This window comes from Nyctereutes procyonoides, unplaced genomic scaffold (genome assembly GCF_905146905.1).
Source record: "Nyctereutes procyonoides isolate TBG_1078 unplaced genomic scaffold, NYPRO_anot_genome, whole genome shotgun sequence".
Taxonomy (NCBI): Eukaryota; Metazoa; Chordata; class Mammalia; order Carnivora; family Canidae; genus Nyctereutes; species Nyctereutes procyonoides.
In genome coordinates, this window is record NW_026575146.1 from 14374382 (window position 1) to 14401925 (window position 27544).

The following is a 27544-nucleotide window of genomic DNA, read 5'->3' on the forward strand; positions in this document are numbered from 1 at the left end:
CGCATACTTCTCTCTCCCTCCCTGCTGCCCACACCAAGGCTGAGCAGCCAGCCAGAGGGGAAGGGAGGCAGAGGCCTTGGGTTCAACTGTGAAAACCCTGGATCCTCAGACTGGAGGGCCCTTGACCCCCCTGAGCGGTCCCAGGAGAGGGGGCCTGACTTTCAGCTGGGATTTGTCCTGGCTCGGAGCGTGTCCTGTTGGCTGAGCCCAACCCCGGTGATTTTTTGATACCTCAGATGCTGTCTCAGCATGGCCATGGCTGTTCCCCCTTCTCTTATTTAAGATCAGGAAGAAAAAAGAAAGGGAGAAAAAGATGAAAGAAAGAATCCCAAATGCACAGACTGTGTGGTTTCAAGGAGTCCATAATTTGATCCAATCAAGCCTAATGTGTGTTGATCTTTCAGGATAGAATATTAAGATTATTAATTCTGTTTGGAGTAGAATTTGGGGCGATCTCATTTGGGGTGATCATTTTTCTCTGTAACCTGGCCCAAACTAGATGGTTATTGAAATACATTAAAAATTGCAGGGGCGGGGGGCAGAAACATGCCTGGACAAGGTCGATAAGTTGCTCTTTGAATCTTGATGCCCTTTAATGGGGCACAGAATGTGACAAAGTCATCCAGGTCCTTCCCAATTTACCAGGGAGGAGTTGGACACAATATTTCAGGTTGATTCCTTAGTCAAAACAGGCATGTTCTTCAGAAGAGTGTTTGCTGACTTTTCTAATAATTTCAAAATATTTATATTTGCACTTAAGCTTCACTAAAGGTTTTCCAGAATCCTAACATATTTAGAAACACAGTCTTCCCTGGCTATGAATTTGACATGCCACGTGATCGCTAATATAAAGATAATTCTCTTCATTCCTTTTCAGAACTTTCTGTCATCAATTTTTTTTAACGATTTGAGAACTATGTTGCTACAGAATATGGAATTAAGTGGTGATGTATTAAGCACCTAAGTGTCCCAAAGCTTTATATTAATATTGAGCCTCTATTATTCTTTGTATCCTGCTCTGATGGCTGCCTTGTGTGCTATTTCAGATGGGATTCTCCACATCCGCCAAGGCCATTGCCTGATGCGCTCAGAGGGTGGAGGCCTTGTGGTAGGAGAGCCCTCTGACTACTTCCTCCCACTCGGAGTTTCTCCGGATCATTAGCCATCCTTTCCTTCTGCCTCAGAGATGGACGTTCCTTCCCAAGGCGGAGCCCTCCCAGGCACTGGGCCCATCCTCCTCGTTTACTTCTGGGACCTTGCTTGCTCAGCTCAATGCTTTCCCCATCTTTGTTTCTCCTCAACCTGCAAATATGGCCCGATCTTCCCCACCTTAAAAAAAGTAAAAGGAGCATCTTTTGAAGGATTCCCTTCAAGCTGTTCTTCCATTTTTTCATCATGTCCAAAACCCATGAACACATCCTCCACTCTTGCTATCCCTGCCCTTGCCCTGCTTTGGCCTCCTTCCTGTTCACTCTTAGCTTCCGTGCAGTGCATTCCCCCTGCCAATGTGACACTGTTCCCCAGGGTGCCCTTGGGCACCCCTGATTGAAGAGTGAGATGGCCAATTCGAACATCGTCTCATCAATGACTTTGTCCCCTTTGACACAGCTGACCAGAATTCCATTAATTACAAAAATGACTTTATTCCTTTTATATATACTAAACCCATGCCTACACACTAATGAGAGTTTAGAAAACAGACGAAGGAGAGGAGGAGGAGGGAAGAAAAAGCAAACAGCGTTGACCCAGGATGATCCCTTGGAGTACACATGTACATTCGTTTACAAAAATGGCATCATGGGGCATCTGGGTGGCTCAGATGGTTAAGTGGCTGACTCTTGGTTTCAGCCCAGGTCATGCTCTCAAGGTTGTCAGATCAAGCCCTGTGTCAGTCTCCACGCTCAGCAGGGAGTTGCTTGGGATCCTCTCCCTCTCCCTATGCCCCTCCCCCTGCTCACTCTCTCACTCTCAAATCTTTTTTTAAAAAATGGCATCATGCCACACATCCTTTTTTGTAATTTGCTTCAAAAATGTCTAACATTATATTCTAATTCCTTCCATATCAATACATATCATTTTTCACAGCTACTTTTTTTAGGGCTTATAATTCATTCTGCCAAACTGCCCTTCTGGGTTTGATTCAGTTTACCCGACCACTAAAAGTGGAGTAGCCCGCTTTTTAGCTCCCCTGTTGGCACTAAATGTTATGCCTTCTATTTTAATATTTGTTAATCTGATGGGCAATTTTTAAAAATCTGCATTTAATTTTAGGTGAGTCTTTTCTCGTATTCTTTTCTCTTTGAACATCTTTCATCCCCGAAATCTTCCCCTTGGTTCTACGACTCTCCTGGCCCTCTGTCTCCTCTCTTGGGCCTGCTCTTTCGTGTCCCCAAGCTATCTGTTTTCTGGACAACCTGACATGTCAGGAATCTGGCCTCTTGAGTCACTGTGGTTGCATGGATCGCTGGCAGGTGTAGGAACATGCTGCATATTTGACCGTCATGATGGGCCTTCCACTCGTGATGCCCCACCTTTGAGTCTCTCCCTAGCCTCCCACTCAGGTCATACTTCCCCTGAAGATCATCCCAACGCTCCCTCTGCATAAACTCTCCCCCTCCCCTTTCCTGTTGACTTGGCCTGTGCCTCCATTTCAATAGAGTATCTATTTCTGACCATCTAGATGAGCCCCTGGAGGCTGGACAGTGTGTCTTCTCCTCCTTCCCCTTCTCCTTCATCCCCATCTTTCCACCCCAGGACTTAGAACAGTGGGTCAGAGATAGCATTGCTAAACAAATGTCTGATGGAACCGAGCTGGCGTTCTGGGGATCAAGAGCATAATGAGTATGAGTAATCTGGAACTAATCACTTATTTCACTTGTTTACTAATATTCTCAGTCTTTCCTTCCTGAAAATTGCAACTATTTTGCAAATATTATATTTCCAAGTTCCACTTCCAACCTGGCATCAAAAAAAAAAAAAAAAACCTAAAGTCTGGATTCACAAACTTCCTATTTTCAACCAGGAAGAGGTTTCTGACCTGGTGCATTGTGTTTGTGGCTCTCTGCTAACACCGTGCAAGAGAAGTTTCTAACCACTGCCATGTGTTACTGAGCACTTGAAATGTGTCGAGTACAATGGAGGAGCTAAATTTATTAATTGTATTTGTTTTTAATTAATGGGAACTTAAATAGCCAGATGTAGCTGGTGACTGCCACATTGGAAAGCACAGCTGTATACATTATAGAAGAGGTACTGACTATTAAAGTTTTTTGATAAAATTGAGAGGCATTAATTTTTTTATAAGTGCATTAGAACTACAACTTATAGGCTAAATATTATGTTTCATGTGATTTAATACAGGGATCATTATTAAGGTCAAAATGTAGACTTCCTTAAGACTTTTTACTTCATAAGTGATCCGCCTACCACTGTTCATGAATATCCCAGTGCTTGCTGGGGCCTGCTGGGGCCCCACAGGTGTGTGTATATGCATTTATCCAAACAGAAGTGTGTGCTCTCTTACTCAGCACCCAGAAGTTTGCATATGAGTGCCATCAGGTCATAGATGCAGGCTCTGCTTAGTGTAGTTACCACACTTGAACAAAAATCACACTGGGATGCAGACTCCATCATTAATTCTGTGTTTCCTTTTCCAGAAGGCAAGTGCGCCAGATATTCTAAAAGCCCTCAATCAAGAGAGTCCCAAACGCCCTACTAACCCTGTTTTGAAGCAAGAAGATCTCTCATCCCGGCCAACGCCCAGTACTGTATTCTCAGGAGGCTTGAGACACGTGAGTGTCATCTAATTCCCTAAACACGTGAAGCATGGTTGTCACCATGATGCCGCATTGGGTTGGCAGGAACAGGTAGATGGGGACTGTTGTCTTGTGAGATGAACTGCAACAGGACAATAGAACTTAGAGGTAATATTTTACTTACCCTGGGAGCTGGGGAAACCTGGCTATACTTCGATGGTTTTTCTTTTATACACACAGATAGTAATTAATAATAAATAATGGTATCTTCAGATGAGAAGTTTTTACTTTTAATGACGTCTAATTTATCAAATATTTCTCTTACGATTATTTCTGGGTCGTGTCTACACACAAGTCATGAAGACCTCCTCCTGTTTTCTTCTAGAAGCTTTCTGAAAGTTTACTTTTTATGAGTAGGTCTGTGCTTTAACTCATTAATGTCGTGAATGGTGTAGGTTGAGGCTCCTTTTCCGGCACGAATACCCATTTGCCTAAAAAAAGACTCTCGTTTCCCCATGGACTTTGGTATCTTTGTTGAAAATCAAGTAACCGTGTGACTGTGGGTCTTTTTCTGGGCTCTCTGTTCTGCTTTGCTGATCTTTCCGCTGTGTCGTGGCAAGACCACCCGCGCTTGATTACTGAAGGAAGTCAGAAGTCAAGTAGCGTAGGTCCTCCAACTGTGCTCTTCTTTTTCAAGATATTTCAAAGGTTGGGCCTGTTGAGAGGCAGGCCTTTTAGTCATTCATTTGTTTATTCAAAAACATTGAAGGAAGGCTGACTTTATGCCCAAGACTGTGATACATGCTATGACAGAGGCTTGGATGATGGGTCAAGTCACTGTCATAGCTCTTTAACGTATTAAATAATCTTAGACAATCACAAAGACTCTCTAAACTTCAGAATCCTCATCAAGGAATGGGCATCAAGGTTGTTCTTTTTATTTCACTGGGTTGTTTGGAGAATCAAAATGTACTAATTTTGTGGTGTATTAGAGTGGTTAAGAACTCAGCTTCTAGGGGCACCTGGATGGCTCAGTGGTTGAGCATCTGCCTTTGGCTCAGGGCATGATCCAGGGGTACTGGGATTGAGTCCTGCCTCAAGCTCCCTGCAGGGAGCCTGCTTCTCCCTCTGCGTATGTCTCTGCCTCTCTCTCTCTGTGTCTCTCATGAATTAAAAAAACAAAATACAAAAAACTTGTGGGACCGTGACATGACTCCTTACCAGAGCTGCTGTTGATTGAAAGCCTACTGTGTGTGAACCACTGAGCCGGATGCTCCCCCATCAGTCATTTGCACAACGATCTTGCCTGGTGGAGATTATTACCCATTTCACAAATGGGAAGACAGGTTCACAGAGGTTGACGTAGCTTGCGGAGCCCTTACAGTAACATGGAGCTCTGACTCAACACCCAGGAGCCCCGTGAGTCAAAGCCCGGGCCTTCTGTGCTGTCCCACAGATTTGGTGACTCTCCAAGGGAGTGGGTTCCCTGACACCCATGGTTCGGCCACCCCCTGATTCTGCAAAACTTGCCTGGGGCGGACCCACACCTAGACAACCTTTAGGACTGCTGGGAAATGATTCTGGGGTGAGGAGAAGCAGGTGAGTGTGTTCCTCTTGCCCTGTTATTTCTTCAAACTACACTGCAAATTCAACAAGGCTCCCTCCTCCTCCTAGGGTGCTCTGACTTGTGCCCTTCAGGTTAGCCTCACGAGGTTGACTTTTTATGTGATTAATCCTCACCTGTTCCCTTTAGCTGAAGCAGTGTTTGTTTGGGGAAACCAAACTCCCACAAAGCAAACACTGATTATTGCTTCTAGCCCAGAGATGGTGCCTGTTCTGACAGACATTGACATCCTCTAGAAACAGGAAGTCGGAGCCGGAAGCAGCTTTCTAAATCTCTACTTATTACAAAAGGAGCAATACAAAGAGACAGTAAATTGGGGAAAAGCTTCAACCTCCCAGGTAGTTGAATCAGTGCAAAAGTGATAGCAAGTGGTATTTGGAGGTCATTTTAGCAAATTTTATATTTTAAAATTTTTAAAAATATTTTATTTATTTATTCATGAGAGACACAGAGAGAGAGAGAGGCAGAGACACAGGCAGAGGGAGAAGGAGGCTCCATGTAGGGAGCCCAATGTGGGACTCGATCCTGGGACTCCAGGACCATGCCCTGAGCCAAAGGCAGGTGATAAACCATTGAGCCACACAGGTGTCCCCATTTTAGCAAACTTTAGAAGTGATACAGGACAGAGTTGGCAAGGGTGTGGGGCTGCAGGCGTTCTTATAAACTGCTGGGGGGTCTGCTGGAGGGCAATTTACTATACCTATCAAAAGCCTTTAAAATGCATGTTCATGGCATCTGGGTGGCTCAGTGGTTGAGCCTCTGCATGGAGCCTCCTTCTCCTTCTGCCCATGTCTCTGCCTCTCTCTGTCTCTCATGAATAAATAGATAAAATATTTTTAAAAAATTGTTTCCTTCAATTATGCAATTTCAGTTATAGGAAATATTCTTTTTTTAAAAAAATGTATTATTATTTTTTAAGTAGGCTCCATGACCATCGTGGGGCCTGAACCCATGTCCCTGAGATCAAGAGCCACATGCTCCACCGACTGAGCCAGCCAGGTGCCCTGGAAAAGTTCTTAAAAAAATTATCATAAATGTTGCCCCAAAAATGCATACCTGGATGTCCAGGGAACATTGCTTTTAACTGTTTCCAGTTTGAAAAATTAGAAACAAGCAAAATGCTCAAAATAGGGCAATAGTTAAATAAGTTATGGTGCATTTATTCAGAGGAATATCTTGTAGCTATTAAAAATAATGTTGAAGAATATTAATGTAGAAAATACACATTGGTAAATGAAGATATAAGGTTATAAGATAGTATTACAGTAGCATATGTTTATAAAAACAAAATGGTTATACTATAGATATTGCAAAACAAGTGAAAGGAATACACCAAAATTTGACTCTGAATGATGGGATTTTTTTCTTAATTTTTTGGGGGGGTCTCATCTGTATTTTCTGTATTTTTTTCCATAAAAATGTAATGTTTGGGAAGGGAAAAAACAATTTGCTTTAAAAATAAAAAGTAAAAGTCCAATCATCAGAAGGAGTGGAACTTAGTGAAGGAATACATTCATTTTTTATACCTCCTCTAGGAGAAAACTTCCTATCAGAGTTTCTGTCTGGTTTTTAATTTTGTTTATACTTCTGTTTTAAAAAAATCTAAAAAGGAATGTATTCATATCAGTGTTTTCACACCGTTTACATTTTTCCTGCCAGAAGGTGTTGTGATGCAGGAGTGAGCACATGAAGTAGACATTGGAACTCCTCAGATATGGAGGTTGGCATAAGTTTGAGGGAGAGCAGATTTTTATTCAAAGAAGTAAAAACTCCCAACCTCCCAGACATTTTCTTTAAACATAAATTTGAGATGTGGGATATCACCATGGCATTTGGGTTACTCCTAAGTAGGGACTGCCTCAAAATACTCACTCTGTCCATCACACAGAGGTGCATGTGGGAATCCTTCATTTTCTGTCAATATTTCTGAACTTGTATGGCTCCACTGATTTTTTTTTATTATTATTTACTTGAGAGAGAGAGAGAGGGAGAGAGAGCAAGAACAAGAGATAAGGAGCACAAACGAGGTGAGGGACAGAGGAGAGTTCTGTCCTGAGATCATGACCTGAGCCAAAGGCAGATGAGAGATGCTTAACCAACTGAGTCACACAGGTGCCCCTGGCTCCGTTGATTTTTTTTTTAAAGAGTATTATGTTTAGCTACCTACCCATATTAATGTATTTTTATTTAAAAAAAACAAAAAGGATGAATATGACCTATTCATCCAATGGCATAGTGTTTGGGAGTGACAACAAATGAACCCAAACCACATCTGATGACATGGATGAATTTAGAAAATAGAACATCAGAGAGCCTGGGTGGCTCAGTGATTGAGCATCTCCCTTTGGCTCAGGTCATGATCCCAGGGTGCTGGGATCAAGTCCCACATCAGGCTCCCTGGAGGGAGCCTGCTTCTCTCTCTGCCTATGTCTCTGCCTCTCTCTGTGTGTCCCACATGAATAAATAAATTAAAATCTTAAAAAACAATATCAAGAGAAAGTCAATCATAGAGGAATATATATACACTAGGAATTCTAATTATATAAATTCCAAGACCAGGTGAAGCTAACCAATATACCGTTTAGGGGATATATATGTATGTACTAAAACCACAAAACTGAGCCTCATCCCAATCTTATGTTGTAGAACCCCATTTTACAGGTAAGGAAACTGAGTCTACAGTGGGTAAGAATATTGCTCAAGATCACACAACCACTAGGTGTCGGGACCTAGAGCTGAATGAAAGCCTCTGGCTCCATTGCCACCATCTTGACCACTCTACAACCATGCTCTCAGTGTGCTTCTGGTGATCAGGATTTTTTTTTTCTTTTTAAAGAATGCAGTTGACCTTTGAACAACGTGACGGGCAGGGGCACTGACCCGCTGTGCCATCGAAAATTTGTGTATAACTTTCAACTCCCCCAAAACTTAACTCATAGCCTACTGTTGGCTGGAAGCCTTACCAATACCATATATAATCAATTAACACATATGTTGAATGTTATATGTATAATGTACTGTATTCTTACAATAAAGCTAGAGAAAAGAAAATGTTAAGAAAATCATAAGGAAGGGGAAACACATCTGCAGAACTGTACTGTGCTTCCTGGGAAAATCTGCATGGTTCAAACCCATGTTGTTCAAGGGTGAACTGTGGCTGTGGTTTCTGTTGACCCCTCCTTCCTGCCTTTGTGAAAGAAAAGGGCATCGAGCCTTGCTTACAGCTGCAGAAGCTAACTTGTGCCCTTCGGAGAAAGTCACTGAATGCTCTCTGCCTGCCTTCACTTTTGCGAAGGTCGATCTCCTTCGCTTTTGCTCAGATTTATTTCTCTTTCAAACCCCACCAACACCAATGGTTCAAATCAAAGTCAGGCTGAGTTCTTAATTGCTCTTCTGGACCAGGACCTTTTGGTTGACTCCATGGGCTGCTGCTCAATGTTACAACTTGTTCCAAGATCCTGTTCTGGCTACAAGGAAAATAGAACTAGAAAACCCTCCCAAGGCAACAGTGGTAGAGACATAAATGATCTCAGGAATGCGGTTGACCAAAGGATGTGCTCTGCTGTCCTTTCATTATCTGAGGCTATACTTTCCCTGGCTCAGCGGGCACAGTAGCTGCATGACTCAGAGATGCTAGTGTAAGCTGATAGCCCAAGGACTTAGGCACCCTGGTCCCCTTCCAGTTCCGCTTCTGATTTACTGTGCAACTTTTGGGTGGATCCCAACCTACTTTGACGTCCGCTAATGTACTTATGAAATGAGAGATGAGTAATTCTAATGCTTTCTGGATGCATTATAATTCTTGCAGCAAGCTGGCTGCGCCAGGGGCAACCTTCTCCACCCCAGAACAGCTGTACACTCAGTAGGGAGGACCTCACCCCCCAATGTGAGTGTGTGGGGATCAGATCTGCCCCGTTTTGTCACCTATAGGCCAGCTGTCCCAGGCCTGATGCGTTTCTCTGGGCAGCTCAGTTTCCTGCTCTCAGATCATTTCACACCTTTTCCAGTTCTTTCAACACTCACTCAGATCTTTTACCCTGCTCCTCTTGCCATTTTCAACAAATATCCCTTTTCACCCCCCCCCGCCCCCCCAAAAAAGGAATCAGGTCAGAATTGTCTAATCCTCCGTAATACTAAAATTAACCTCACTGTGCCTACTCCTTCACCTACTCCACCTTCCCTCCCGCATGCAGCCAGTTGCCCCGGTGAGACACCCCAGTGCTGGGGACACATCCTCTCCCACCCTTTCTGTTTCCTCCATGAAAGATAGCATAGCTTTTCTTTCTGTGCCTTTACGGTTTTTTGTCTTTGATTTTCAGCAATTTTATTTTATTGTTATTGTAGTTCACTAAACTACTGCCTGCCTGTAGTTTTATTGAAAAATAGTTTCCATCTGGATTCTGCAGTTAAATGACTTAGGAAGTTGTCTAAGATGAGGACGACCTCCCGAGTGAGTCTTCTTACTTCATTCTGTAGCTCCTTGAGACCCAAGACCACATATCCCATCAGGCCATGATATTTACACAGAGCCCTGCTAAATCAGAGTACTTCAAGTGCTTTCTCTATTCCCTTCATAAATATTTACCGGGGATCTACCATGAGCCAGGCACGGAGCTGGGTGCTGGAGTTACAGAGGAGGGCAGGACCCAACAGAGCCCTGTGCTCTTTCAGCTTCCAGTGGCATGGGGAGGTGGGTGTGACCCTCTTTCAGAGAGAATGTTCTTTTGCTTTGAGCAGACAGCTAGAGTGAAGGTAAACAGTCTTCTCCCACCTGGTGTTGATTGAGCTCACTCCAAGCTGGGTGTCCATCTTTGTGAGGACCCCATTTGTAGTTGACTCTGACTCCTGGGAAGTAAGCTGGGGGGTGAGGGTAAGGGTCCCCAGTGAAAGTCTGGAGGTCACTAAGACCCTCCTCTGTAGTGGGCTTTCCCAGGAAGATGAACCTTGAAAGCATTTTTCAGCTGCTCAGTGAGAGCTTCCAAATCAGCAAATCCCTTGAATGGAAAAGGAGCACCTAGTGTGTCTCCCACTGGTGCGTTTCTGCTTTCTCTGTGAACTTAGCTCCTGAAGCTCAGCATGCCTTCAGGACCCTGGGACACTGGTTTTTGAGTCCCAGCCCTTGGCTTCTGAGCCCCATGGCTTGACTTCTCCATCCTCCAGGCCTGTCTGCTTGCACAGGGACAGATGCCTTAGAAGGAGACACAACTCAGAGCATCAGGCTCATGGCAATTCTCTCACTTGGGCCCTGTGTCCTGCCTGTCTTGGTAGCTCTATAACGCCTTGAAACTGCCTGTGATTTAATTCAGTTTTCTGTTCGTTCTAGGCAGAAACCTTGCTGTAATACAACTTAGTCTGACATGGCCCAAAGGGTGGGGGGTGTCCTGGGACAAATGCCATGTTAATGATTGGAACTGTTTGTTTCACCCCTGCATTCATCACCCCTGTTATGCTTGCAAAAAGTGCACACACCTTTTGCAAGCATCCCTTGCCATCCCCTCTTCACTGCATGTCAGGGATTCCTGCTGTCTTACCACTCCTTGCCTTCTTGAGTGGAAAATGTAAAGTAAAGATTGTTTTCCATTCTAACAGTGCATGGATGTTGGCAGATGACATTTATCAGAGCCCGTGACTGGATGCGGTGGAATTGGTTGTGTTCTTGGTGTTAGTTAATTCAGGTTCGGGTCCTGTGATAAGTTGTTGGTTTGGTTTGGTTTGGTTTGGCTCTCTCTCTAGTGAGAGAGAAAGCCTGAGACTTTCTTTTTAGTTTCTTCCCACAGTGTTTTGCAGCGTGGAGGAACTCACTGAAAATTAGAAGTGGAAATCATTCTGGCTTCCCTATTTTTATAGAATCAGCCCTGAGATTTTTGCATGGGAATGGGACAAATATTTAAGCAAATTTAATAGTGCTATAGGGGTTTGGTTGTGTTTTAGGCACGGGCATTCCACGCCACTTATCTACATCACCGAAGCTCACAGCATCCTAACTTATGGTGGCAGTTTTATTTTTTGTTTAAGCACCCATGAAAATTTAAACAGAATTTATTGTTGTCTTTGACTACATACTTTACACATTTTATTCATTTACTTCTTACCATAACCCTATGAGGCTGGTATTAATTTTTCCATTTAGACCTTGACACAGCTAATGAGTAGCAGAACAAAAAATGGAATCCAACTGTATCTGATTCCCAATCATGGTACTTAGCACCCCTGCTCTGCTGCTTTCCACATGGCTGTTCCTGCCACAGGTATTATCTGCCCTCCTGAGACTTATCTTTGCAGAATTGCACAGGAGATAATCCACTTCATCCCAACTGATTTATGTTAAAGAATGAGATTGTGTAACCTTTATTGCTAGGCAAACACCGTATCTGGGCAAGACCAGACTTTCTGAAGAATTCCCATCTCCTTAGGACAGAATATGTGGCAACTTATTTTGGCAAAGTACAAGCTGGTGTATTATTAACTTACTATGAGTCAGGATGTATGGTTTGTGTGAATTTTGATTAATTTGATATCTTGAAACCAGAACTGCAACAAATAAACTGTGAAGTAATTTATTATATCTCTTATTCTTGATTTCAGGCAAGTCTAATTAGCATTAACAGCACTTGTACAGAGATGGGCAATTTTGACAATGCTAATGTCAGTGGAGAAATAGAGTTTGCCATTCGCTATTGCTTCAAAACCTGTTCGTTAGAAATATGCATCAAGGCCTGTAAGAATCTTGCCTATGGAGAGGAAAAGAAGAAAAAGTGCAATCCGTAAGTTTCTTTTTCTAAGTTTTGACTTTAGATGATAAGCATACTGGGTCTAAAGTTTATACGGAAAGTTAGAGTCCCAAAATAACCAAGACAATTGTTTAAAAGAACAGAACTAAAAAGACCTATTGAGAATTATTTTGAAGCTGTCGTAATTCAAACAATGGGTTATTGATGCAAGGGTAGATAAGGAGGTCAGTCGAGCAGAATCAGGAGTCCAGATGCAGATCATAGCCTACTTGGGCACTTCTAGGATCAAGGGACTATTAGAAATCAGTGCAGAAAAAGATGAACTTCAGTGAATGGTGTTGGGAAATTTGACTTCTTATAGAGGAAAACTCAAGCCAAAAATCTATCTCACATAATCCTGAACAGATTAAAAATTTTTTCCAATTGATATGAACTGATACCTCCTCATTTTAGCTTGCATTTCCCTGATTACTAACAGAGATGAGCAACGTCTTATAGATGCATTAGACATGTAGGGTTCTCCTTCTGTGAACTTCCCATTTGTTTCTTTTGGCATTTTTCTATTGGGTTGTTTGTTGTTTTTGTGTTTATTTACAAGAATGTGGGTTTTTTTAGAAACCCATTTTGAATATGACTCTTCAGTGATTATATGTATTCTATATATATATATATGTATATATATACATATTCTAGTTGTTACTTGTTTTCTAACATTGTTTATGATGGCTTTTCTTGATGAGAATCTGATGTCAAATTTATCCATCTTTTCCTTTAAAATGTCTGTATTTTGAGTCTATAGAAAAATCCTACCTGAAGGTTATAAAGATATCCTTCTTTATTTTTGTCTATTAGAGTTTTTTTCATACTTAGATCCTTTCACATTAGAACTGGAATTGGTTTTCTGGGTATGGTTTCAAGTGAGGATCACATCTTTGCCTTTCTTTTTTCCTACACAGAAAACTTTGAGCACACTGTTTTTAATTACTAGCTTGGGAAAGGAAATGGATTGTTGGTCTCACCAAACTCTCCTCTGCTCTGAAACCTTCAGTAGCTCCTCAATGCAGTATAGATGGCATGTATTGCTGTAGCACTATGGTTCCCTGTAACAGGGTCCTTCTAGTCCTAGAAGTTTCTTAACTTCTTTTATTCCCCCAACTTATACCTTTTGCTCCAGAAAAGTTGGAATAGTCATTATTCCAAAGCTATCCCCTGACTTTCTCCAAAGAGAGGCTTTCCTCATTTTTGTGTTGTGACTACTTTCTCTACACGACTCCCACAAGTAGCAACCATAATTCTGTCCATTCTTCAGACTCCTGACCAGTAATATCAGAGACATTTATTCTGACTGTCACTGTTCACACATGCTGAGCCTTTCTTATAATTCTCTTTTAAAAAAATATTTATTCATTCAGTAAGACAAATGGAAAGAGGCAGAGACGTAGGCAGAGGGAGAATCAGGCTCTCTGTGGGGAGCCTGATGTGTTACTCAATCCCAGGACCCCTGGATCAGGCCCTGAGCCCAAGGCAGATACTCAACCACTGAGCCACCCAGGTGCCCCTCTTGTAATTCTCAAAAGGACTATAGTGAGGAAGTTGAGAGTATGGGCATTGAACCCTGGTCCACCATTTGTGTGGTTTGACTTTGTTAGGCAGGTCATTCGATCTCCTAATACCTCACAGTAACACGGGGATGATAATAGAACCTACTTCAAAGGATTGCTATGGTGTTCCCTTGAATTTGCCCATGGTGAGCCTTCAGAACAGTGTCTAGAACATGATAAACATTCAACAAATAGTAAGCAGATGAGTCACGAAGTAGGTCTGCAAATCCACATGGGGACCCTCCTGGAGCTTTGGCCAAATACTCAGGGCTCATATGCAGGACAAGATGTCATGAAGTCTATCACAGCCTGGTTACTGGGGGTGGTGAGCCACTGGGTGTGGCACAGTGCTGAGGGAGATGGGAGCTCTAACCAGCCAGACTGGGGACTGCTGGACAGCCAGGCATTCAGTGGGCTGCAGTGGTACGGCTGCTTGACCCCAGAGTGGGGGCTACTTCAACTCACCCTACCTAAGCAACACCAAGCCTTGACAGGGTCAGATTGAGTTTCCTGTCAGTGAAATGCCTCCTGGAACAAAACTCAATACTTTTTAAAGGAAAAACAGCCCAGAGAGGATTCTGGGAAGGTGGCAGGTGGGAAGTGCCAGGAAGCTGTCTCCCCTTGTAAGACATCAACTGCACTGGTAGAAGGTGTCTGATGGCACTGTTTTGGAACTGCAGTCTATTGAAGACTTGTAACTTCCAGTGGAAGTCTCGGATAGCACATTGGGTTAATTTCAGCTCTTAGCATAATAGTGGCTCTCCATCTCCCCCCTCCCAGCCACATGGCAGGCAACCGTGCCAGTGTTCCCAGAGCAGCTTACACACAGCTTACAGGAGTCAGCATGGGCAAAAAGAGGCTTTTGTCCTCCAGATATCAGAGATGTGTGCTCTGACAGCAGACTGCTGCTTCTAATCCTAGACATGCAGACCCAGAGGCAGGTGGCCATTGTGGCATCTCCGGTTGTTGGGATCCCTTCCCATCCAAGCCCTCAGGAGGACTTGCAGCAGACTTCTCATCAGATACTTTGCAGCCAGAGGGCAGTCAGTAGATATATTTAAAGTGCTAAAGGGGAAAAAAAAAAAACCCATGTCAACCAAGAATCCTATATCCAGCAAAACTATGCTTCAAAAGCAAGGGAGAAACTAAGACATTCTTAGATAATCAAAAGGTGAAGGACTTTGTTGTGTGAGAAATAAATGCTCGAGGGAGCCCTGCAGGGTGAAGTTAGTATAGGTGAAGCTAGTATTATTTAACAGTGCTATGTACTTCCACCTTTGTTTTCCATGTGACTTAAGAGACTAATATATTTTTAAAAACTATTTGTCTCTTATTATTGCTGTTACTTTGGTTTGTAATGCCACACTCTGTTTATTTTTTAAGATTTTATTTATTTATTCATGACAGACACACAGAGAGGGAGAGAGAGGCAGATACACAGGCAGAGGGAGAAGCAGGCTCCATGCCGGGAGCCGGACATGGGACTTGATCCCGGGTCTCCAGGATTAGGCCCTGGGCTGAAGACAGCACCAAACCGCTGAGCCACCCAGGCTGCCCACCACACTGTTTTTGACCTAATTTTAAAAGACTATTGCATTTAAAAGAATGACTAGTTTGTGATTTTGGTCACACCAGTGTAGAAAGGTATAATTCTGCAAACTTGGCATTGCAAAGAGATGAGGCTGGCACTATGAAGGAGCAGTTTTGTTTGCTGTTGAAGTTAAGATGATATAAATTAAAATTAGAGTGCTATACCTTGAGGATATGAAATTTAATCCCCTTGGTAAGCACAAAGAAAACAGAATATATATAAAAAGAAATGAGAATCAAAATTTAACATTTCATCACAAAATTCAGCTAAATACAAAAGAATGGGACACCTGGGTGACTCAGTTGGTTTAACAGCTGACTCTTGATTTTGGCTCAGGTCATGATCTCAGGGTGTGGGATCAAGCCCTGCATAGGGTTCTGTGCTCAGTGGGGAGTCTGCTTGAAATTCTCTCCCTCTCCTTCTGCTCCTTCCCCCTATTCATGAGAACGCTCAAGGTCAGTGTCTCTCTCAAATAAATAAATAAATCTTTCAAAGGTGAATAAATACAGAAGAATGAATACAGTACTGAAGTAAATGAGAGACACCAAACCTAGAAGGTGTACAGAAACAAATAACAAATGACGGAAACAAATCCTTCCTTATCAATAATTACTTCCAATGTAAATGATCTAGACTCTCCAGTTAAGAGGCAGACATTGTCAGAATGGATAAAAACACAGGATCCAACGGTTACCAGAATCAGTAATCACTGCCATCACTAAAGCTGCCGGAGGAGGGATGCTTGGGTGGCTCAGCGGTTGAGCCTCTGCCTTCGGCTCAGGGTGTGATCCTGGAGTCCCAGGATTGAGTCCCACATTGGGCTCCCTGCATGGAGCCTGCTTCTCCCTCTGCCTGTGTCTCTGCCTCTCTCTCTGTGTGTCTCTCATGAATAAATAAATAAAGATATTTAAAAAAAAAAAAGCTGCCAGAGGTGCCAGAAAGGGCAGTGTTAGGACCTCACTGGAGGGGTCGGTCTAGAACAGGATTTCAGGGGATAAGCAGAATGCAGGTAGAGAGTCCCCACAAGGGAACAGTAAAAGGTGAGGCATATACTTTCTAGTTCCACTTTTTTTTTTTTTTTTGGTGGGTTGGAGGAGGTGATAGGTGTAGGGAAGACAAGCTGGCCCAGGACCTCGGCATCCAGGCAGATTAGAGAATCTGCCACCTGTGGAACCTCAACAGCGCAGCCTCTGGTTCACCAAATGGCAGGTCATGAGCGATGTGGATGCTAGGCATAGGGCATGAAGAAAGCAAGGGAGCTTCACACCCCCAGCAACATTCCAGAGGATTATAGCCAAAGACCATGTAAACCAGAAGCTGTCATTGTTCCCTGTCAGGGGAGGCCTCCAAGCCCTGTCAACCCCAAATCTAGTGGGAAGCAGGGTAAAGAAAATGCTGATGTATGATTCTCCTCCTGAGCCCCTGTCTCCTTCCCCTCACCCCCTTCCTGAGCTATCACTTTGTTCCGTCTGTGTTTGGCCACTAGGTACGTAAAGACCTATCTGCTGCCTGACAGATCCTCCCAGGGAAAACGCAAGACTGGAATCCAAAAGAACACAGTGGACCCAACCTTTCAGGAGACCTTGAAGGTACTTGCTGGACAAATACCCATGTGCTAAGTCTCCCTATCCCAGGCTGGGCACACAGGGCCAGAGTTCAGCACAATGTTCTTCCAAAGTCTTGAGTCAGTTAAATATAAGTACAGACACTTATACGTTTCTGTAGGGCTCTGTCAATCAGTGGCAAGTTGGTGGAAAATAAATGTCAGTCTTTGTACAGGAAAAGTGCAGAGTCTGCCAGACTTGAGAATGGCTTTTGATTAATGATTTCTGAGAAAATGGTGAAAAAGGACCTGGCTGCCTCTCAATCTCTAAAATTGGTTTGTCCTGTTGAATTTTTACGACCCTCAGAGAGGTACTCTCAAGCAGACCACCCTGAACTACTGAGTTACTACTTTCATGAAAGTGCTGCTTTATTGTAATCATCTGGCACACCTAGGTTTCTTCTTATTTTATGAGAAAAGTAGTCCTCTTTATTTTGTGAAGATTTTATTTGTTTGAGATGAGACGGCACGAGTGTGCACATGTACAGGGGGAGGGGCAGAGGCAGAGGGAGAAGCAAGCTCCCTGCTGAGCAGGGGACCCCATGCTGGGCTTGGGATCACAGGACCCTAGGATCACAACCTGAGCTAAAGGCAGATGCCTAACTGACTGAGCCACCCCGGCACCCCTGAAAGAAAAGTAGTCATCTTATGAAAAACATTTTGTAGAGGAATTGTTTGGTTTTTCACTTTCTTTGGTGCTAAGAAATATGATTTGTGATATGGGGCAGAGATAGGGAGGGACTATGGCAATTTAGGGTGGACAGTTGGAGACAATGTCTGGCAGAGATGTAGGAGGCTGCATGCTGGAAGAACAGTCCAGATGCACAGGGACGTACCCAGTCAAGGCTGGTTAGCCCAGGGATTCCATGTATCAAGTCTGCACAAGGAGAGGGCTTGGTTTGCCTTCCTTGGCAAGTAGGGGTATTTCTGAACTCCCAGTCAGGGACTGTCTGGCCATCTGGCAGGAGTCCCATTGGTTAATAATAAAAGCCATTGTTTTCTGTGTCTCTGCTGTGGCCAAGTGCTTTAAATACCCCTGAGCTAGGTATTAGAATCTTTGCTTACCAACAAGGAAACTGAGGCTTATGGTGTAATCAGAATTACAGGTCCAACTCACGGTGGACTAGCGGTCCTTCACCAGATTTATGGTCATAGGACTTCCCTCAAAGGATTTTTCAAAAAAAAAAAAATATACTATGATTCAGCGATTCCCAGGGCATCGCTGTCAGAGACCCCTCTGGTAGCAAGTCAGTAGACCCTGGTCGTGGTGTGGTTTTGCTCACGTACCTGCTGAAAGAGCTTTAAAAAGCTATGTGTCCCCTCTCACATTTTAAGTTATATCTAAAATCACCCGTTGTAAGTTGAATGAAGGTGTTGTGTACTAAACAGGTAAACAAATAGTTCACATTTTATGAAATGAGATGAAGGAGAGGATTGAGTTTGTTTTAGATATTATTCAGTTTGATTTTTAAAGTTTTAACCACTTTATTTAAAATACATGCAGAATCTCAAGGAAATCTCCTAAACTTTTAATTCATTGATTTTACCCAATATCTTGTGGATTTTTAGGTTGTTCTGGGACACTCTCCAGGTACATTGAAGAGAATCCATGTCTCTCATTTATTCTAAAGTCTAGATACCAATCCTCAAGATTTTCTAAGCAGAGCACTCCATGGGAAGCCTTCCTGCACTCCAAGGGGGTGCTGGCACCCCCCTCGAAGGCCCCTTAGGAGGCCTCGGAAGGAGGAAACCCAACACTTGACCTGGAGACTTTGGGTGCTTCCATATAGCTGTTGTCTGTGTTCCTGGGGCTGGGTAGCGAGCCCACGGCCTGCAGGGACTGCCTTGTGGGCATAACAGGGTGATGGGGGAAAGGTCTGCTTAAAAGGCAGTTCACTCAATCAAAAGGAATAGCCCTGTTTGTCAGAGGAGGGCCACTTGTGTGTGAGGACCCCTGAGAAGCAGGGCTGCCCCATACATGGGGTGGATGGAGATCACACAGCTGCCACAGGAGGGCGGGCGTGGGGGCCGGGCAGCTGCCCTCCCGGGGACAGCTTGTTCTCCGAGGGAGCAGGTGCAGTGCCAGGAGCTGTCAGCCTGGGCAACAGGGTGGAGGGAACAACCGGGTGAGTTTTGAGTTTAAAGACAGACTAAGGAATGCAGGGCAGAGTCAGAAAGGGCCACGGATGCCTGGCTGGCTCAGAGGGTAGAGCGCAGAAATTTGATCTCAGGGTTGTGAGTTTGAGCTCCATGTTGGGTATAGAGATTACTTTAAAAAAATCTTTTTAAGAAAAAGATTAGGGATACCTGGGTGGCTCAGTGGTTGAGCATCTGCCTTTGGCTCAGGAAGTGATCCCAGGGTCCTGGGATCAAGTCCCCCATCGGGCCCTCTGCAGGGAGCCTGCTTCTCCCTCTGCCTATGTCTCTGCCTCTCTCTCTCTGTGTCTCTTATGAATAAATAAATAAACATTTTTTAAAAAGAAAGAAAAAGACTGAAAAAAAAAAAGAAATGGGCAATGGACTTCAGGGAAACCCACTAAAAATCAGGCCAAGGCGATAGAGGGATGTGGTTTCTGAGCACAATGGGTACAGATAATCCCAGAGGGAAGAAGAGGAGGGGCAGGTGGGGAAGGCAGCCTGGCCACCCAGGGTTTGCTGGCCTGGGTGGTGGTGGGGGGGTGTAGCAGGGCAGACAGGGCTGTTTGGGAGACCGAGGGAGACAGGTTACAGCTTCTCCACACACCTATCTCTTCCCCCTCGTCCATCAGCTGGAAGGGCACTAACCTAACAGCGCTCAGTGAGGTTCACGCAAACCAATGCAGCCGTTCTGAGTGGGTGCGAGGTTCTCAGCCTGCAGTGTGACAGGCAGGTACCTGGAGGAGCCAGGACGCAGTGCCCCAGGAGAGCTACAAGCTCTGAGCCTGGTGTTTCCCCTGCAAACTGGTGATTGCTCACACTGCCCTCTGGGGATGCTTCTGGAAGCTAAGGAGCAATGTAACTAAAAGCCTGGTACAAAACAAGGGCTCAGTAAAGTGTAACTTTTGTTCATTGTTGAGAAAATCCAAGGAACAACTTGGAACAGGCTCTTGGGAAGCCTGGCTGAGATGCTGGCCTTTGGGGTGGGGGGCACTCTCACTTGGGGCCTTTGGCCTCTAGTCCTCCTCAGCTGGAGGGAGATGGGGACCAGCTTTCTTGTTTCTCTGGCTATGCTGAGGCTCCTGGGGTGGGGGAGGGTGTCGTGCAGGGATGGTGAAGAAACAGCTCCCTGTGACCCTGAGCGTAGGCCCAGGCCCCGCATGCCCTCCAAGGGCCTTGTCCTTCTAGGCAAATAAATGCCCACACTAATAACTCATGTTTTACATTAAACAAAACAAAAAAAATCCTAGCTTTCAGTATTTTTGGACAACCCTGGCCAGGCAAGTTCAGATCCTGAGGAGGGACAGATCTTGGCCCCAGCTGGTTGAGGACTTTCATCCTTGCCTTGGGGACAGATCTTGACTGTGGGAGGGGACTTTGCCCCTGCCCACCCTTTCCCCCTAGCCAGGCTAGTGGAGAGGTTGTTCTGAGTTGGAGAACGCAGGGACCGCCCACCCACCCCTCCAATTGGCTCAGCTCGCCCTGACCACACCAAGACGCTGTCACCAGCCTGCAGGAGGAAGGCTCCGAGTGGGTCCGGTGGGGAGGGGGCTGTGGGTTCCCAGAGGCTGTGGGTGCAGGGGGCCGTGGGCCAGGGACCCAGACTCACTGGCGCTGCTCTGCCTTTGCAGTACCAGGTGGAGCCTGCCCAGCTGGCGACACGGTGGCTGCAGGTCTCTGTATGGCACCTGGGCACTCTCACCCGGAGGGTGTTTCTTGGAGAGGTGACCATCCCTCTGGCCACATGGGACTTTGAAGATAGCACGACACAGTGTTTCTGCTGGTATCCGCTGAGGGCCAAGGTGACTGCACTACCCCACCCCCACCGTGAAAACAAAACTCACTTTTCAAAGGGATTGGAGCCAAGACAACCTACCAGGGGAGCCTTGGCCCCGGGACACAGCGTGCTTGCCTGGCTGGGACTCCCCAGTGGGCAGGCTGGGCCAGCTAGGGGAGCGGCAGGGCGCTGGGAGGCCAGGGCGAGGGGCGGCTGATTGAGGGCCTGTGAGTCACAGGCGCAGGGGAGGGGAGAGCCTGGGGGGAAAGTTCGCATTTCTTGGGGCAAAGTGCTTTGTGCTTTCTGTGCCAAGATCCAAGATTGGGAGAGAGGACGTGTGCGGTAGTGGGGGAAGCGTGGGCTCCGTCATTCCCTAGAAATGACAAATGTCTCTGATCTCCCGCTACTGTCTCCTCCTGGAAGCCCTCCTGGCCCCCCTCTCCTGCCACCTTCCCTCTAGGTTCCTCTGCACGGCCTCCGCATCCATACCCTGCACCCTGTGCTCCCCCTTCTCAAGCCTAGTCTGTCCTCACTCGTCACTTGGGATGTCGGCTGTGAACACTTTCTTCTATCCAAGTTCCCCCCAAGACTTAGCAGAGACCCCACCTCCTCCATGAGGGCTTTTCTGGTTTTCCTTCTTCATGATTTTCCCTGACAGATGTACTTTCCCCCAGGATCCTGTACTTGGGTGCCCTGCCCATCTTCTCCCTGTAGGACCCCCTGCTTAGCTCAAGACTAGCTGCTGCCGAGGCTGGTGGCAAGAGGAAGAGGAGCAGAGGTGCCAGGCTATAAGACATCTTCCTAACACCAGCTAGTAGACAGTGACCACCCCTCCCACCAACACCCGGATGGGAGCCTCCTGCTTACAGGCCTGCCCTTTTGGTGACAGGAGGGGCCCAGGGGGTTAGCACAGGTTTTCCAGAAGCTGAGGGTAGAGGCAGCTTTATCTCCTCTGAGTGCCAGCCTCCTTCCTGGGAGGCAGCAGGGAGACCAAGAAGAGACACGATGGTGTAGACAGGGGCCAGCCGCACCCTCTTCTGGGGCTTCTTGATGAGTCCACTGACCTGGAGGGGCTCAATTTTATTTTACTTTCTTCAGACTTGGGCTGTGTGCAGGTTTTCTCAGGACCATCCTATGGGAATGTGCCAGGGCCTTTGAGCCCCCCCACTGGCCCAAGCAGCCGAGTGGGCAGCTGGGGTGGGAATGGAGTCACCACAAATGGAAGACAGGCCAGTCCTGCCATGGGCATGTCCACTCCACCCCAGGCTACTCCCCAGCCTGCAGAGGCTTTGCAGGGGTGAATGGGTGGATTGGGTTGGGGAATGGGGCAATCAGAGGAGCCCAGAAGGTTCTGGAGGCTGAGGAATCTTGCCTCTGAGTTCTGTCTCTTGCCCCCAGGCAGAGAAAGTAGATGACGGCATTCTTCCGAATAATGGAGAACTAGCAGTCCGGGCCAAACTGGTCTTCCCTGCAGGGCCCAGAAAGTTCCAGGAGGCCCTAGAAGGTAGGTGGCCTCCAGTCCTGAGAATGTGCATCTGTTATTATGTCACTGTCTCCAAAGCCTCGAGCAGCAGGTGGGCTGAGCATTCCCTTTCTGCAACCCACTAATGCTGCAACACTCCAGCAACTTTCCAAGATCTGTTGACACTCAGCCTGGACAGTGGGTTCGTAGAACATATGGTCTATAAGGGATATGAGGGACCCAAGCAGGCCAGGCCTTTGGTGCCCACTTTGCAGGGCTCTTAGGACACCAGTTCTGGGGCTTTCCTCCTGGGTGGGTGGGGGGAGGGGGCGCAGCTTGGACTGCCTCTCTGGAGCAAACCCTTCCGCTGCCACCCCTCTGGAAGAGGGTGCTCCCATGGCCACCAGTGTTAGTTGGGAGTGTGGCTCAAGAGTGCACCTCATAGCCCTGGGGCCTGCAGGGCTCTGAGTGAGTGCATCTTTGATCCCAGGTTACATGAGCTGTTGCCCAGCAAGAGAAGGGATCAAGGACAGGCTCTCAGGGACTTTATGGAACATTTCATAAGGTTAAATACAATGGAGTGTATGGAGGAGATGAAGGTGAAGAAAGCACACACAATTCCATGATGTGTTTAGTGATCTCTTGTTTGCTTGGAAAAGGAAAAGTTTCCTGCCAGAGCTCACGGGGCCACCAGCAGGCCAGCAGCCTCTGTGGTCACTGCCACTCCCTAATACAGAGGTCTTGGGGCCCCTACTTTGCCAAAAACCATCCTTGCACTAGACTAGAACCTCTATCCTTCCTCTTCTTGGATCCCTTATTATCTCTGCAGCTTCCCAGGATTCTAGTGACCCCTCCATTCTGTCACCACACTGGCCTTGTTGTGGGACAGCACGTGAGCAGGGCCAGCAGAGCCTCCCCAAAGCGGATACATTCCTCTTCCTCTCTGTCTTACAGCTCAGAGCTGTACCACACCCTCTCTGAGCTCTCACTTTTAGGGTGGTGGCATTGCATGCATGCCATGTGCAGATGTAGAGCTCGCAGCAAATGCCAGCTTTCCTTCCAGGGACAGATTGGCCATCCCCCAACGGTCAGCTTTGTTTGGTCGTGCTGGGAGCCAAGAATTTGCCTGTGCGGTCAGATGGTACCCTCAACTCCTTTGTTAAGGGGTAAGTATTCTATTCAATCAACTATTTACTGATAAACTGTATATATGTAGCATTCCACCTTATATAAAGTATAGCGAGCATAAGCCATATCAAACTTGTATTTTAGCTTTCCTATGAAAATCCCACATAATGGGTTAAAGACTCCAATTTTCAAGAATTCATGGGAGTTGGACCTGCCAAGGCTAGATTTGGAACACTGCATTTTAACCCGAAACCCAGATCTTATCGGTCCTTGTTATTACATCAGCATTTTCTGACTCAGAGCTCAGAGCAGCGTGGTTGGTACATATGTCCTTGCCTTAGCATCTCCTCCTGGATTAACAGGAAGACGGACTCCACTTATTCCATTCTTATTGGCTACATGTGTGTTCATCTCCAGACGTAAAGCAAGTATCATTAATTATTACACAGAATTGCCGTGTCCTCCGTCAGTGACATAATGAGAAATGATGGCTTACTATGCCAAGCTCTGAGTTCCTGTCCTCATGCCGCCACTTATCAGAGGGCCTTGGGCAAGTCCTGTGGCCCTTCTGAACTTATTTCCTGAGAACAGAGTTAAAATGAGAGATGTGTGTTCAGAGTCCTGGTCCCTGGGTAGCAGGTGTAAGCTATGTGTTGCCTGGTGGTCGGCATCCCAAGGAGGGCGATTAAGACAAGAACATTGTCCGGACCACCATGATCTAGAATCCCAAATGACCCTTAACATCTGGGGCGGAATTTAGCCCTAAATCCGAAACATCCTTGCCAGAGGTCACATGGCCAATCTGGCGATTTGCATTCTCCCTCCGGGCTTGGGATTTTTCTTTTGAATGTAGCCCTGGGTCTCACCGATGGCAAGCGCTGCCAGGGGAGGGTGCCGGGCTGGGCACTCGAAGACTGTGGTCTGTCTCCCTCCTGCAGCTGTCTCACTCTGCCAGACCAACACAAACTGAAGCTAAAGTCCCCAGTGGCGAAGAAGCAGGCTTGTCCCCGGTGGCAGCACTCCTTCGTGTTCAATGGCGTGAGCCCTTCCCAGCTGAGACAGTCAAGCCTGGAATTAACCGTCTGGGACCAGGCCATCTTTGGTGTGAGCGACCGCCTGCTGGGGGAAGCCAGGCTGGGTTCTAGTAAGTCTGAGATACTTCGTGGGCCCAAGTAGCATGGTTTATACTCCACGAGTATCTTTCGTGGTGGTGGACACAGAAAGGACTTAAGGCTTCCGTGACGGCTGGTGATTTAACTGGTGTGGAAATGGCCTAACTTGCCGTAAATAGGAGATTGCCACATCTAGCTCTTGCTCTACAATTGAGCAGTAATACGGCCAAGTATTTAAACAATTTAGATCAGATTTAGATCTGCTAAAGAAACAAAAACTACAGGCCTCAGAATGGGCCAGGTACAGTATTTGCTTTTGTTTCTGGTGTCAATCATAAAAGGATTAATTTCTTAAAGGAAAATAGCTTCTTAATCCAAACACATGGCAATTCAGAAAGTATTTCAGTAAGAGTGGGACAGAGGGACACTGCCTTTTCAGCACTGCTCAACTGGGTGCTGCTGGCCTTGTGTAGGGGACAGCCTTCTGTGGGGAGGGCCTGCCCACTAGGGGTGCCCCTCAAATACTGTGCTAACCAGAAAGACCCACACACATCTCCAGAACCTCCAACTGTGAGAACCTCTGAACAGTGTCCAGGGGCACCTGGGAGGGCTCATGTGCTTGAGCGTCCAACTCTTGATTTCAGCTCAGGTCATGATGTCAGGCTCTCTGCTCAGCAGGAGTCTGCTTGTTGCCCTCTCCCTCTGCCCTCCCTTCATTCTCAAATAGAAGAAATACTGTCCAAGGCACAACACAACCCCCCTTTCTATAACAGATTTGTCTGCAAACCTGGCCCTAGGTCTCAGACCACCCTACCAATCCATAGCCACTGTAATGTGTTAAGATCGTCCAGTCCCCTTGAAGAGCCAACCCACAAGATAGGTCTTCTCCTTTCAACCTATATGAAAGGCAGCAGCTTTGTACTCTTGAGGCTACACAGTATTTAGGAATGAATGCCTGCTGTGTACTGTTGTGAGCATGGCGTTGGGGTGGAAGGTCTTGCTCATCCTCATCAGTGGTTGGCATTTTCGAATGGTCCTAAGCCAAGGTTAAAAACACTTTTAAACAGTTGGTCATTTTAAAAAGAAGAGGGTGGGTAAGGTGGCCCGCACATCACCCATCACACTAATTTGTCACTTCACTCCCATCATCACAGAGGAAAACGTAGCTGGTGGCAGGGACATGTGCTCACAGTCCGAGCTCCAGTGGCAGAAAGTTCTTTCTAGCCCCAATCTGTGGACAGACATGACACTCGTCCTGCACTGAAGCCAGAGTTCCAGTCTGCAGCAAGAAGGTTGGCTGAAGGCATGGACGTGGACACATGGCTGCAGGCCCTGTGGAGCATGGACACTCACTGTCTGCAGCTCTGGCACGGGGCACAGACCCTCTTCCATAGCCCTGTCTGTATTTATGTTAAATAAGACTGTCTGGTTTCTGTGCTTTGAATAAAGGTTTGTTACCTCTGTCCTCCTGTGCTTATCAAATAGCGAAAATTATGGCCTTGTTCTATGCATTTGAAGGAGAACTACTGGTAGGTATTTGGTCCCTCTTGTTCTGCTTGCTGGAGGGACTCCCATTTTGGGTTGGTCAGCACCCAGGATCCCACGGAGCACTGCCCCCCCCCAGCTGTATAGAGTCAGAGGGGCCCTCCCGCCCCAATACGCAAGGACACACCCACTGCCACCTCTTGCCTTGCACATCTTTTATTTCTCAAATCTGTGGTGTGGGGTTCATCTGAACACAGCTCTTACCCAAAAAGGACACAGCTGAGCATGAAGAGTGAGCCGAGTGAGAGCTGACATTTCAGCAGGTTCGCAGGGATGAGGGAGACAAGTGGCTAGGTCAGAATGGGTTCTTCTTGTGGAGACAACACCAGGTTGGAAGAGTCCCTTCATAGCTGGAGTCTGAATTATCCACACAGCATGTGTATATTTTGCAAATAAGCTCAGATAGGAAACTGAAATGTGCACAATTACATGCACACAGAACACTCAAAGACAAGTCATTTTTACAGATGTGATTACAGCAGTTAATCCCCCTCATTACCACTTCAGGTCACATCAGATCAAGTGCCATGGTTACATGGTTTTTAATACGTAATTCTTTTATTCTGTAAAAGGTAACAAAATATACAGAATGAAACTTTCCCTTTTTTAAACTAATGTTACAAACCCATATTGTCACATATATAAATACTATTCTCTACGGCTGATCATTAATTAGGTGTGAGTCCAACAATGTAGCCCTCTAACTGTTAAGCAAATGAACAAAAAACCCAAAAAGCCAACAAGTTTGTCCAAGGCTGGAGTGTCCTCCGTGTACAAAGGAACACAAGAAAAATCACCACGTGTGCATGTGTGTGAGTGCTTTAGAGTCTGTTTTCAAAATTTTCACCTCTCAAAAAACAAATATACAAAGGAATTCTTCCTAGAAATCAAAAAATCAATTTGAGCTAATTCCAAACAAAGTAGTATGGCACGGAGTCTAAGCCACGGTGTGGTTTAAACACACTGCATATCTCGCATCACACATGTCAGCATGGGGTTTGTTAACTCAGACTTGACAGCATCTTCCCTACTTCAGTCCATCCTGCTGCAAGCACAGAACAGGAAGTGATTGACAAGTGATAATAAAATCAGGCCTGTTTGGCACTATGATACAATTGGGAAAAAGAAACCATGGAAGCGCCCATCGATCCCAGCGCCAGAACATTCCCACTGAAACACAACTACTGTCTTGTTAAAGGACCTGGAACACGACGGGGGAGGAGGGGGGGTTCCCTAGATTTACAAAACTACCCATACCGGCTCCAGAGCCTGACAGCGAGCCCCTGCACCCTGGCCTTACAGGGCCTCGAACTCATCGATCCGCTGCTTGGTGTTCCCCTGACGGATCTGCCGTAGCGTCTTGTACTTGTCCCGACCTTGCCTCATATTCTCATTGTGGATGATGTCATTGTGGGTCCTCTTGTTCTCATCTCTGGCCTGGGACAGCTCACTGGTCAGGGTCTGCAAGCGGAGGTGGCA

General features: G+C 46.0%; 2 protein-coding genes across 4 annotated transcripts in view; one reads left to right on the forward strand and one right to left on the reverse strand.

Moving 5' to 3' along the window:
* The window catches only part of SYTL3 (synaptotagmin like 3), a 77233-nt gene extending 51229 nt beyond the window's left edge, over window positions 1-26004 (forward strand). The window contains exons 8-15 of the mRNA XM_055310846.1: window positions 3657-3791; window positions 11965-12143; window positions 16789-16891; window positions 20673-20843; window positions 22217-22322; window positions 23344-23446; window positions 24347-24552; window positions 25675-26004. Coding sequence (XP_055166821.1) covers window positions 3657-3791; window positions 11965-12143; window positions 16789-16891; window positions 20673-20843; window positions 22217-22322; window positions 23344-23446; window positions 24347-24552; window positions 25675-25784 — 1113 coding nt within the window. The 3' untranslated portion in view covers window positions 25785-26004. The remainder of the gene's footprint in view (window positions 1-3656; window positions 3792-11964; window positions 12144-16788; window positions 16892-20672; window positions 20844-22216; window positions 22323-23343; window positions 23447-24346; window positions 24553-25674) is intronic.
* A 199-nt stretch (window positions 26005-26203) lies between these two features.
* Window positions 26204-27544, reverse strand: part of EZR (ezrin) — a 51047-nt gene continuing 49706 nt past the window's right edge. For all 3 annotated transcript variants that reach the window (XM_055310299.1, XM_055310298.1, XM_055310300.1), the window contains one exon: window positions 26204-27526. In XM_055310299.1, coding sequence (XP_055166274.1) covers window positions 27362-27526 — 165 coding nt within the window. In that variant the 3' untranslated portion in view covers window positions 26204-27361. The remainder of the gene's footprint in view (window positions 27527-27544) is intronic.